The sequence below is a fragment of the Indicator indicator genome, chromosome 23 (genome assembly GCF_027791375.1).
Source record: "Indicator indicator isolate 239-I01 chromosome 23, UM_Iind_1.1, whole genome shotgun sequence".
NCBI lineage: Eukaryota > Metazoa > Chordata > Aves > Piciformes > Indicatoridae > Indicator > Indicator indicator.
In genome coordinates, this window is record NC_072032.1 from 9,157,451 (window position 1) to 9,171,412 (window position 13,962).

Here is a 13,962-nt window from a genome sequence, read left to right on the forward strand (position 1 = left end):
CTTGTAAAAAGTCCTTCTCCAGCTTTCCTGTAGGTTCCCTTTAAATCCTGAAAGGCTACTAGAAGGTCTGCACAGAGCCTTCTTTTCTCCAGGCTGAACAACTCTCTCAGGCTTGCCTCTCAGGAGAGGGCCTCCAGACCTCCAGTCATCTTCACAGCCCTTATCAGGACTTGATCCAACATTTCAATGTCCTTCTTGTATCAGGGACCCCAGAGCTGGACACAGTACTCCAGGTGGGGTCTCAGAGTGGAGCAGGACCTTGCACTTGGACAATGGTAATGCTGAATCTGAGATCAAAGGTCTTCTCAACACACTCTACTTTCGAAGCAGAGCAGTCAGAGATGACAAGTGGTAATTCATTAGCTTAAAGCAACCCAAGTGCTTACATACATACATTCACACCCCTGTAGAGCTGCAGAAAATGTTCCCAGACGACATTAAATCTACCTCTGAAATATTCTTAAAAATTTTAAATAATGTTTGTGAACCATGTCCAAAAAGAAAAATAAAAACAAACAGCCCAAACACTATTATGCACACCAAATTCAAAACTGTATTATGTACACCAAATTCCAAACAAATTCAAAACACCATCAAAAACTGTTACCTATGTTAACAGTGGGCACCAGCTTCTACATTCTGCAAGTTGTGAAACATTAGCTCCTTTCAGACTCATGATGAATCACTTCAGTTCTTATTGACATTCCTACCTGGTAGGTTACTTCTGAATGTTGCAAACAAGCAAGTCACCATTCAGGAGATTCTAACAAGTTTTTCCTAACATGCCCCACTGTTTTTTCACATAGTTATTAAACTATGGAACTGAGGAGACCATTGCTCAGCAAAATTATTATTGAGCTTTCCCCCTTTCCTGTCACCCAGTAATGATGTTCAGTTATGGGTCTCATACTTCCACCCAAAAAAGGCCGTGCAAAGGTATCCTTTGTTGTGCAGATCTGCTCATATGCAATAGCCACAATTTCTGGACAGGTCATGGACTTTCCAGACAAAGATGGAACTCTGACTGTAGCATATTGGGACTGTTTTCTTGGCCTGTAGCCTGTCACCAAGAGCAGGATTAGGTAGCTGTTCTTTACAAATCAGCTGTTAAGCCATGTGAACTGAATAAGGCACAAAATGTGATTCACTGCAACCACACATTTATCTCTATATTTCGTAGGATGATGAAAGCTATATAAAAGTCTAGGTTTTAATTTTTTAACATTTTGATACAGTATAATTTTCATAAGTACCCCCAAAGGAGGTGCTCAAGAGATAGAAGACTAAAAAAGGACTAAAAAAACCCCCAACAAACCAACAAAACACAAACCCTAACCCCAAGATCACCACTGTATAAATAACTAAGTCAATAAATACACAAAAAAAGAGCTCCCTGGGGTGTTCAATCCAGGCAGACCTCAAAGGAATAAAATAAAGGTCCAGTCTGCATTATGGGATTTTCTATTTAAGAGTACGTGTTTATACAACACCTTTTTGACCCTTCAGTAGTGAAAACAATGAAATCTTTATCTTTTCACTTGATTACATAATGATTTACAACACAAGACTTTGAACCACTCAGAAAAAACAAACTCTATTAACTTCTTGTTTGGGTCCAAGTAATCTTCAATAGCGTATGACCTTAGAATATCAATTTCCAAGCAGACAAGCTGACTTAACACCACAAAAACCCAGCCAATTTCAAGCAGTACAAGAGCAATAGCCCCCCCCCCCCACAAGGAGATATGAATACTTTCTTGGAACCCTCTTAGTCCTGTCTTCTGCATTAAAGCAGTATTAGGAAAGGCAAAATACGTATCTCGGATCAGGCTCAGATTACAGAGCTGCAATTTACCACTTCCCACTGTACATTCTCATATAGAGAGATAATAGCACATTTACTAATTCTAGATAAAAGAGGTCAAATCAACTTAAAATGAACATGCTATCCCTAAATGTAGGTTACCAGAGCAGCTATCTGACTTTTGTTATTTAAACCTTAATTCTTGTAGCTCCCTCCCATAGCAGGCTACATTGTGATGAAAGCTATCCCCCCCAAAAAAAAAATCTAATTCCTCTCTAGAAACTGCTCTTGATTATTATTCATGGCTTATAAACAAACATGCTGACTTCAAAGTCAGAGGAGGCTTACTGACCTTGTAAGCAGTGCTCCTGTGAGATTTCAGTTAATCACAGATTGCAGATGCTGAAACGTTATCTATGTTGTCAATGAAACAGCAGAAACTTTTCAAAGTGCTGCCACCAATTATGCAAATGTTATTTTATGCATCAAGTGAAATGCAGGAAGGACACTTGAAATTTCCTCAGCAAGTATTCTGCCATATTCATTAAGGTTTGATTGTGCATAGGGTAAGATTTCACAATAGGTATCAATTCAACTTTTTGGTGAAAATGACTGTTCTGCACTAAGAAAAATGATAATTTAGTGACATTGTTCTGTGCTGAAACACCAGGCATTGTTCAGGAGAGCTCTGTAACCAGCTTCTCTGCCATTTTCATGCCTATGCTTATGTACTTAAAAGACTGTGCTGCCTTCTCTCTCCAAGACATTTCTTTCTGTCTGTCCCAGACTCATCAGAGAAGCTGGTGGTGAGAGAATTGCCTTGCTCCATTTTGCTCCTATTATCACTGGGAGGACACACAATTTCAATTACAGCAAATACCTCATTTCAGCCTCCAAGACAACATCATTCTATGGGGGGATACTTAAGATAACTATTAATTGACTTTTGCTAGCTTGATGTAAACCGAGATACAGTTTGCCCCAAAGCGCTACCCCAAAATGTTGTGAAGCAAATTCTGCGTGGACTAAGCTCCCACAAAGAACTTCTCCAGTTTGATACATACCTTTTCTAGGTCAAGGAAACTGCTTCAAAAATTGGAATAATTAAACCTTTTGTCAGCTTCCATTAAAGTTACTATGGTACCAACTTCAGGAACCTGACAAATGAGACATGGTACTACAGATATTGATTTAACTGTCACAGTCGTAAGGCAAAAACGAACTGATTTATTGCCATTATATTACTCTGTGATGGTTACCAGGGCAAGACAAATTCACTTCAATTTCCTAGGTGGTATCTGAAGTTATAGAACTCAGTTAAACATAGTTTGCCAAATTCAATACCACATAGCTAACTTAGTATATGAATGTAGAGAGAAGGAAAACCTTTGAAGCCAATGGATTTGATAGTACAGAGCCATACGAATTGGACCGTATTGCCTGAACCCTGCTAGGGCGTGCCTGAAGAGATCAGCAGCATTAGGCACTAGCAACGTGCTGTGGAAGAGCTTATGTGGTTACCTACAGGAAGAGAAAGAAAGAGCCTGGGAGTTCTGGGTTCATTAGTGGAGAAAGCAAGATACACATGAAGTATCTTTTAGACTTCTTTGCTCACTCTAAAAATGTCCTCACAGAGTTCAGCAGAATAAAGATGCATCAACTGAAACTCTGGCACCATCTTGGGGCAGAATGTCACATGTAATACTGCAAGTGTTCAGTGAAACAACTGTATTGTATAGAAGCTGCAATAACACAGCTGAGAGATCTGCTCACTCTATTGAGCAATGCAACTTTTTAGCAGAAAATCCATCAGTTAAAAGGTAATTAAGCTTGGATTTACGACCAATGAACAGGCCATGTGAGTAATTTCAATATTATTACTGGGAAATGCACCTACTAAAAAGTCTTAAAGGTACCAGTCTCAACAAGTAACCTCCAATTTCAGTCTTGTTTAGACAGTACCCACCTTGCAAAAAATACACCACAGGATTTCTCAACTCTTACTTTTTTACTGAACCACAAGTCTCAAAGATTGTGATTTCTGTCTCTTTACTGACAAGTTACATTATACAAATACAAAACCATTTACAGAGAGAGTAAAACAATCTCAGAAACTATACAGGAAGAAACTGACCTTCTCAGTTTCAGGTGTACCAGACAAATTAAAACAATAACAAACATAAAACAAAACAAAAAGTAATTCAGTGCTGACAGGAACAGCTGGTTTTACTTAAAATTCAAGGCAGTAACCTCAAGGAAAAAAAATCTCTTATTCTCCCCAGAAGATTTTTACATAAATACTCCCCAGTCCTATACAATTATGTTTTGGAGGTTCTTTACCCAGCATTTCACTAGGATGGATAGCCCTCCTTTGCTAGTTAATTGCAAACCAACATTTTAAAATTTCTTCTACAATTCAGCAGGATAAGAATTAAGGTAAACTCTTTATTCAAGGTCAATACTAACAAGCTTTTAAAAATTTGACCCATTCTTCAGTGAAGTCTTTAACTGCTATTTATACTTCATTCAAGTGTTTTGGAAAAAAAAAAACATTAGAACTGCAGTAAGAATAGCAACTGATTGCTACATTAAAGTACTTGTCTTAAAAGTTCTTCTCACCATCACTCTGTCTTCATTTTCTGGCATGTTGCAACATATTTACATTTCCTCAGCTTCTGACTGCATCAAAAGTATCTGCAGCCAAAGATTCACACAAATACAGACAATTCGAGACACCAAAATGGTTGTACACAAAAAATACTGTCGTCATAACATTAACAATCTACAGTCTTATATACACCAGATAGTATCTGTCAAGATCAGGCCTCCTCTCACAAAAGCAGAGTCCACAATATTGCAAAACACTGTGGTGCGGAGCAGCCTCAGACTAGTGTTTTACAGCATTAGTCTTACTAAAAAGAGACAAAAAACTTAATTCAAACAAAATTAAGCTACTCCCTGGAAATGAACATCCAGAAGAATGAATAAAAATCCACAAGAGACAAAACTTCAAAATATTTCAACCATTAAATACATGACTGACAAACAGTATTTATTGTTCTCCAGACAAATTTCACCTATTTATTTATTACTTCCCCATCAAGAATCTTTTTTAAGTGATCACCTAATTTTAGGACCTTTGGTTTCTAGTAGGTGGGAAGAGGGGGACTGTAGTTTCTCAACATGCAACTTAAATAATTAAATGTCAAAATTATGGCACCTGGATATCTGTCATTTCCTGTGAGAGTCAGAAAACTTACTAACCCTCAACACCTTTTCATCCACTGCACATTGTTCCCCCACCAAAACAGATTAAGCTGCAGACTCCTCAAGTCTCCATTTAATTGCCTCTGTATTTATGTGTGTGTATATATACTCTCTCCACAGACACATACAGTGCAGACATTGTAACCATTTCATTTAAATACTATTTTATTTAAATATACTTAAGTTTAAATACACTAAGACTTTTTTCAATTACTCCTTGCTTGCTTTGCTCCACTGCTGAGGTTGAAAGAAGAGGTTAGGCTGGAAGTGTTCTGTACCTGTGTGAGGGTATTTCTGTATCCACCTACTTTGGCAAAAGGATCACAGAAGGATAAGCAAAACTACAAGCAAACTCCAGAACTGCTCATGTGGACTACTGCCAGACCCTTCATAAGAAGGAAAAACTGTGACTATACAAAGACACTCCTGTCCTCAAGCAAGACATTACTTCTGGCAATTATTTCTTCATATAGGCTTCATATTTAAAGTTTTATGTCAGTCATAGAGTGCTGACCTCAATATTCTGTAACTAAAAGAGCAGAGCAAATTACCAGCAAAATTATATTTTGTTTCACTTTCAGAAAATGGAAGTTCAGAAATCACCCAATTAGCACTTTAATAACTGAGCACATGCTCAAGTAGCTTCACAAACAGAAATTCAGTATATAATGGCAATATATGCTGAGGGTGGTGGTGGTGGGAGTAACCACAAATCAACCCCACTTCCATTAGTACTCTTAGCCACACACACACTTTCCTCACTCTTGCTGGCACAAGTGTCTGTGATACCAATCTGACCAGGAAACCTCTCTGGGTTAACACTTCTTCCATCCCAACCAGGTTAATCTCATGCAATTAATTCACTTTTCCAATTCAGCTCTCCACACAACCACACAAGTGCTTGCATAAGCACAAACTGTGACTGGGGAGCTGTACAGAGCCGTAACACAACCAGGCTGCACGGGTGGGGTACGGTTTCTTTTTCCAGTAGTGACATCACACTGTTCTCTAGTTCTTTAAATTAAAGGATAGACTTTCTTCTTTCTGCTGTCTGAAACATCTTGCAGAGTTTTCAGTGACCTCTGCTACAGATTATTTTTTTGTTTTTCAATGCTTCCTTCAGCAGCCTCACCTTTTCTCCACTTTTAAATTGAACTACTTAGTATATGCTGCCTCTGGTATTTTCTTTCAACCTGCTGCCTTCACCTCTTCTCACCTTCTCCAGTCAGTACACTTCAACTCCACTTCCACTCAAATGCTGTAATCTGAAATGTGAACATTTGCTACTACACACTGCATTTTATTTAGCAGTTCTGGATTACACAGCAGGTGCACAAAGCAAGACAGTCTTCTGCCCAAGGACTCCATTCCTTGCTGCTCACACACAACACAAAGCAAGTTTAACGTTTTAAGAAATATCTTTATGCAAAGCTTTGTGGTAATTTCAACACTGGTGCATTGCAGCTGTCCCTGACAAGAACAGGTGAAGTCTTACAGAAAGGAAAGCATGACACTACATAGTACAGAATCTTGTGAAATCCTGCTGCCATACACAGATTTCATCATTTCCTAAAGAAAAGTAAAGAACTCTCAGGGAACTCTTGGTGAACCTCCATTTTAAGAAGCCACAAATAAAACATTACATATATTTAGCTTGCAATGCTAACAGAAAAAAGGACATAAAGTCATAAGGATTTGTTAAAGTGCAAACTTACTTCATCAGAGGCAGAGCGAAGACACTGGACAGCAGCCTGTTTTTTCATTTCCTCTAGTGTTAGATCAGAGCACTTTTTCTTACTCTTTCCCCATTTCTTGTAAGCTCCCTTTTCCCAGCCCAGGAAGATGTCATTCTCCTAAAATCAAAATAAAGAAATTACATTATTTAAAATAGATTAATATCTCAGTACTATAGCAGAACAGGACTACAAATAACATACCATTCAAAATACAAACCACCTCATTCTACTTACTGAAAACATCTTTTTGCCAAACTAAGGATTAGTTGATTACAGAAAACTTGAACTACTATACAGAGAGACACACACTTTTCACAGGACACAGAGGCTACTCAGACACCACTACAGTATTTTCCAATTGCAAAGCACACCCGTAAAGATAATTTCATGGCCATCTTATGGTTTGATATTCCAGTGTTTAAGAACCCTTTCAGTGAAGAAGTTTCTCCAATATCCAACCTAAACCTCCCCTGGCACAATTTGAGGCCCCTTCCTCTTGTCCTGTCACTCATTACTAGTGAGAAGAGACCAACACCCACCTCACTCCAACCTCCTTTCAGGGAATTGCAGAGAACCAGAAGGTCTGCCCTGGGCCTCCTGTTCTTCAGACTAAACAATTCCAGTTCCACCCTCATACGACCTGTGTCTCCAGACCCTTCACCAGCTTTGTTGCCCTTCTCTGGCCCCACTCCATTACTTTGTTTTACCCATGCCAACAAAGCTTTGCTCTGTGCTGGTACATTCAAGCCAACCTCTGCAAGAGCAGTTTTACCAGCTACACATGCCAGCGGTCTGTCAGCAGAGCAGTGAGAACCTTCATGCTTACAGAGATTTATCAAGCATTTAATTCAGTTCTCCACACATAATTTGAAAGACAGCTGACACTTGCCTACAAACTTTAACACTTCTCAATTTTTAAAAATTTAATCCTTGCAACAAATATCCAGGGTTTTAGATAGGGGAAGGCAGGCTATAAATGGAATTCTCTCTCTCAGGCCCCCACAACAGGGCTGCATGTACCACAGACTCAGCCCTGCTTCCGGAGTACATAGGTTGGTTGTTGATGCTGGGAACCATGTGGCTCATCTTGTAGGATGCAGTCATTGAAGACAGAGCTCTGGTAGAACCCTCTCCTTCTTTCTACCTCTTTCTACAATACACAGAAAATTTGTTTCTGAACATGTTTTTCAGTCACACCTGGCTGTCAGCACTCCACGCTGACAATTTTGCCTTTATAGGAAAAAAAAAAAAACTATAAAAATTTGATGGTTTGAATATCTTTCCTGGACAAAATTCCTAATTTTTATGCCTCAGATTTTACAAGATTACCAAACATGATGGATTACAGCTATTTCACTCAAAATGCTGAAGTTTTAAGTCCTCACATAAACTATTTACCAGCACTATATAGGTATTTGATACAGCTTAAATTTATTGAGGACCTTTCATTTTCTTCACTCAAACATCACCATGAAACACTACAGAACACTGAAGATACCCTTACTTATAATTCTTGTGTTATAATCTATCAAAACCACTCCAATAAATTTTTAAAAAGAAAAGCAAAAGGGAAAATCAAAACAAAAAGCAATGCCATAGATCCTAGAGGGTGAGTTTGTAGAACTTGAGATGTAGCTCAAACTGAGTAGAATTCTGCTTTTATGATGAATAAATTCATTTTTTTTTAAAAGGCAAGTATTTTTTTTTCTTTTTAACAAATGGTAAATGCTTGAAGTGAATCTCTTGCTTTCTTCCTCACTTTATTCTTCTTTTGTCTCCAGTGGTCAGGAGCCCATTAGTAGGTATACTTCTTAGACTGGAAAATATTAAGCCCATGACAAACAGGAAGGAAAGCAGTTCAACAGAACATTCTATATGTATAAAAGTCAGATTCTTTCACATGGAAAGAATCACTGAAGGCTTCTGTTCTCTTCAGCTACTAGAAGCCTTCATTTCCCTTTGCATCCTAACAGAACTAGAGGTTATATGGCAATGCTTGTTTTACTGCAAGAGCTCCACCATCACTCTGAATTTTCCCTGTTCTGTTGAGCAGTCCCTGAGTATTTCACAAAAGCAATGCCACCCAAATGTAGAGATTTGAAGAGCATGCATACACACAGAAAAAAAAATGGAAATTTGCCCTGCAGGATTCTAGTATTTAAAGCAGACTACCACTGCTTAAATTTTTAAGGGATGACCACCCAATACTACATAAGTATCACCAGGAAGCTGAGGCCATCTGGATACTGGAAAAATTCAAGACTAAATATCTAAACTGCTATTTAAACACCTGTTCCTCAGAGTGCTGCTGTACCTACCTCCTACATAACTACATGATTCCATATTAGAGATTTTTAATTCTAAAGATACTGAAAGCACAAAATTTCATGATGAACTTAAGAACCATAACTGAGGCTAAAGAAATGTTGGTGAATTATTTGTATTCTGCATGCTTTCTTGCTGCCTCAAGAAATCCAGTATTTGGAGTGCTTAATTTAATCCTGAATTAAAACACAAGTACAAATTTTAGAAAGAAATTTCTAAATTGCTTCTCCTGCTTAACTATACAAAAATCAGCAAATCCACCATCTCCATCCACACTACCAGGAAAGTGGAAAAGCACAAGAAAAGCCAGTTTGGTAGAAATTCTCTATTATCAGTAAGAGAACAAAAATGACACCTTGTGATATGACTGGAATTGGAAAATTAGTGTTAAATTGTACTTCAAGAATCTTGCTGGAACTAGCCATATTTCATAAAGGCTGGAGTCAAGTTCCCTGATGCAGAAACACTGGATGACTCAAGGTCCCAGTTTCTGTTCAGGTAAGTAAACAGACTTAAATGTTGCCATATCAGCAGAACACCCAGGAAAGTAATCAGATTTAATAACCTCATCAAACAACTCCCCAAATGGGGAAATCAGATCAGCAAAAAAATATATTTCTTGAAGTGAGTTCAAAGAAACTGACTTCCCAACACTCTCCCTGCGTAAATGTACTACAGATTGAATTAGAGACACATCAAGATGATGAGCAAATGTAATGTATATCGACTTTTCAGATAATGTATTGAACAACCTTAATTATCTATGTGGTCAGCATTTTTATTTTAAATTACATACAAGAGATTTTAGGGCAAGAATTTCCATTCTCTTATGGAAAAGAATAAAATACTGAGTTAAAAAAAAAATCTGAATCAGAGAATTTTGAAGTACTCCTCTTTTTTGAGCATTTTAAATGGAGCACAAGCATATTACCATGTAATGTATGATCATAGATAACACAGGTACACTTAGATCAGGTTGCACAGGAAGGCAGGTTTGGAAGTCTCTAGAAAAGGAGACTCCACCACTTCTCTGGGCAGCCTGGTCCAGTGCTCCAGCACCCTCAGAATAAAATTTCTCCTTAAGTTCAAGTGAAACTCCCTGCGTTCTAGAGCGTACCCACTGCCCCTTGTGCTGTCACTGGCCACCACTGAAAAGAGCTCAGCTCCATCCTTGTGACCTCTACCCTTTAAATATTTAGATGCATATAAATAGGGCCTCACTACCTCTTGACAGATCTCATAATGGAGAATTTGGGGGAAATTGCAACAGATCACACATGTATTTCACTTGTAAAATTACTTGAAAAGCAGACTGTGTAACTACTTTAAGTCATCTTCCCTTAAAAAACACTTCCCCTAAACTGAGATTCATGGAAAACTCTTGACAGATGGCTCACAGCCACATGCATATATACCTTTACATAATGGCTCTTGCAAACATTTTTAAGTGACATTGCATCTCATTGTAATTAATGAGAAAGGACTATAATGGGCCAGGATCAGCTCAGACATTCCTCAAAGGCTGTCTCAGTCTATAATGAGATAACACATATGCAAGACAATTCAGAAGAAAACATAAGAGTGGCACAAGCTCATCTTATATTCTCCATAAGACATGCAACAAGAGGTTCAGCAGACAAACAGCAGCTGAGTACACTTCAGAGACTGGCACAAGTTTTCTCCATGTCAGAAGCCATGCTACCACATAATGGGGGCCTGGAAAACATCCCTTAATGTTAAGATAATTAGTCCAAATCTAGGTATTGCCAGAGAAAGAATTTATCTTGGACTGTGAAAAGCCAGAGCACCACCTAGCTGCTCCAGTCACTTCCTTCCCAGTTATGGGAGCATTACAGTCCTGTGCAGTTGGACTGTAACAGAACAGCTGATGTTTCAGAACCACATCATACACTGTTATGACTTCAAGGTCCTCAAGGCGTTCAGAACTGATGATTCTGCTACCTGCATGCAGGGGAGAACTCTACCTATCAAATCCAATCACTCTAGGCATAAAATCCTGTAATCTGAGTTTCTGTCAATTATGAACTCTCACTTACAATCCCATCAACTTGAAAGGACTGTCTATGTCTTGTTCACTAATTAGAAGTTTCTCTAGGCTGAAACCAAGCAGATGAAATTTGATCACACCCGCTCCCAAGAGCGAGAGAACATGCAAATGCTGCATCTGTTGAAATCCTGTGTTTGTTGAGCAGGCTGCCTCTAGAGTTTTCCTATTAAAGTTAAAGCAGAAAAGCAGGGCTAAAACTACAAAGCCATCATTTTATTTGCGTGTCTTACCTACACAGCAGAAAAGAAAGCCAAAGACTCAAACAGAAACAGCCACTAGAGCCCAGATATCTGAAAGGGACATGGTATGACTGGAGAATTTACTTCACGGCATTTACGGCAGCTTTCTTGGATTTTGGGATAAAGCTGTGAGGCAAGCATCACAAACCGCTGTAATCATCTGATTTCAGAGAATACAGGGAGTGCACACCTGTTCTTTGAGGCACATGGTGAGTGTGCCGTAACTCAGTGGTCTTCTGCACAAACACTAAGGAGGTATCTCAGCTAGACTCAGAATTTGAAACACTGCAATTACATCAGCACAGAGATGGTTGCAAACGAATACTGACTGTTAGAAGGCTTAACCAGCTTGGCACTTAGCTTGTATCTCTGCTTTGCAGTATGTATGCCTTTGTGACAGTACATTAGGAGTCAGAACAAGGAAAAAAGTGATTGTTATTATTTTTATATGACTGTGAGAAATGCTGTGACTACGTACTAGATCCTATTTAGAGATGCTGTGACTATGTATCAGATGCTATTTAGAAAGTCAAAAAAGGTACTAGAGTACTGCTTTAAATAACAGCTTTGATTAGTGAGGGTTGCAGCTAAATGAAAACATTTTAATTGTGTTACACAGATATGTCTTCCTTGGTAGGACAGTACATAAGATAGGCACCGTGTACCCCACATAAACGTAATGTCCTGCAACGGATGTTTGACATACTGGAACAGACATGTTTGCAAAGGAATCAACATTTCAACACTAATACGGCAGCTAAAGCTAACTACCCTGAAATCTGTAGCTTCCACAAATACAATGACCCTGAGAGTCTCCTGCTGAGCTCCAATCCCTGTCACCACTCTTCCTATCCCCACAACTGTCCAAAACCACAAACGCAGGGGCAGGAAAGGGGGAGAAAGGAAGAGAGAAAAGAAAAAGGGAAAAAAAAGGAGACAGGGAAAAAAATAAAAGGAAAGAAAAGGAACTCCACAAGTTCATCTACAAAAGGACAAAGCCCATTGCACTGGGGAATCACAAGTCTACTCTAAGAGGCCCTACAATGCTGCACATGTGGCAGTTCAGAGAGAGTATCTGGGAGTTTTCTGAGGCACATGCCTGTACAGTAAAGCCATTTCAGTCATCTTCCTCTGTTTAAATGAAGAGGAATCCACAGCACCACCACCACCACCCCTGGCCATCCCCCCAGTTTTCCTCACCAAATTTATAATGTATACAAAAGATTTATTTTCCGAAGTTTAAACATGACAGAGTGAGTTCTACAGCCCTCAGCCAGTCACTTCCAAAAGGGGGAAGAGGGAGAGCACAGCTCAGTTTTTCTCTCTGAATATTTTAAATTAGTTTGTCTAGGCTTTTACAGAAGTTAAGCTATCTTCTGTTAATAAATAAGCTTTATGGACATACTAACTTAAAAACATAGTACTGTTTCCAAAGCATGATAAATCTGCTCTTTCTTCAGTTCACTTGTTTATGTATGAGCAAAAGAAGGGCTTTATTCTCAGTCCTTGCAAATATGTACACATTTGAATTATGTACGGACTTCAAATTACTTATACACAAAAAAAAAAGTACAGGCAGAAGCCTTGGTTCCTTTTCCTACCTAACTAGACTCTTCTTCACCCACAAATTTCCACAAACGGAATTTTACATATTGGTTTTAGTGATGATTAAAAAGCTAAGGTCAGAAGACTAAAACTGTCCCTACAGGAATACTGCACAACTTAATAAGCACCAAAACACACTGAACCTGAAATATTTTGCATTTAAGAAATGTACTTCTACAAGTACTTCTACCTTATGTGCAGCAGTCACAGTGTTAGCCTACTGTAACTGAACTATACTCTGCATATTGTAATGCATTAAGAAAAAAAAATTAAAAAAAAAAAAAAGGTTTGAATGGCCCACAGGTACTTCTTAGGGATGACAAAAGAGCAGCTATAATTACACTAGAATCTGCATCATCACCTTTTGTCAAATAGGCACAGCAGCCAAATGAATACAGGGTTAGTGTAGTACAAAGATCAAATCCCATCCTATCTTCAGGTTATACAGATGAGATTTTCATTCATAACAAACACAAAACACACTCTCTTCCCCCTAAAATACAGTGTGAAAAAAAATTAAATATCCATTACTAGAATATAAATCTTGACAGCAGGTCCCTCTACTGGGTTAACATGGGATGACAGATTGAACAAACACCCCTCAATCACTGCATCTTGGGACCTTGCAGGTGCACCTCAAGTGCTGTCAGCAAAGCATCCCCTCACCAGTGAGATCCACAAGCCAGTCAAATGCAGAAGAGTTGGCAATGATATCCCCACGCCAGTTCAGAGTGACAGGCCAAAAGTATTTACAGAGACAAAACCCACAAAGACCTAAGTTTAGCATATCTGGGCTGTGCTCTCTTTTCAACTGCTCTGCTTTTAATATATAAAAAATAACCCTGTATTTTCAACTTTAAACATGTATGTGCTAATAATGAAAAAGTAACAACAAAAATTACAATCAAAAAGTCAGCA

General features: G+C 38.5%; 1 protein-coding gene across 1 annotated transcript in view; it reads right to left on the reverse strand.

Moving 5' to 3' along the window:
- Positions 1-13,962, reverse strand: part of KIAA0232 (KIAA0232 ortholog) — a 54,072-nt gene that overhangs the window by 21,679 nt on the left and 18,431 nt on the right. The window contains exon 3 of the mRNA XM_054391429.1: positions 6,787-6,924. Coding sequence (XP_054247404.1) covers positions 6,787-6,924 — 138 coding nt within the window. The remainder of the gene's footprint in view (positions 1-6,786; positions 6,925-13,962) is intronic.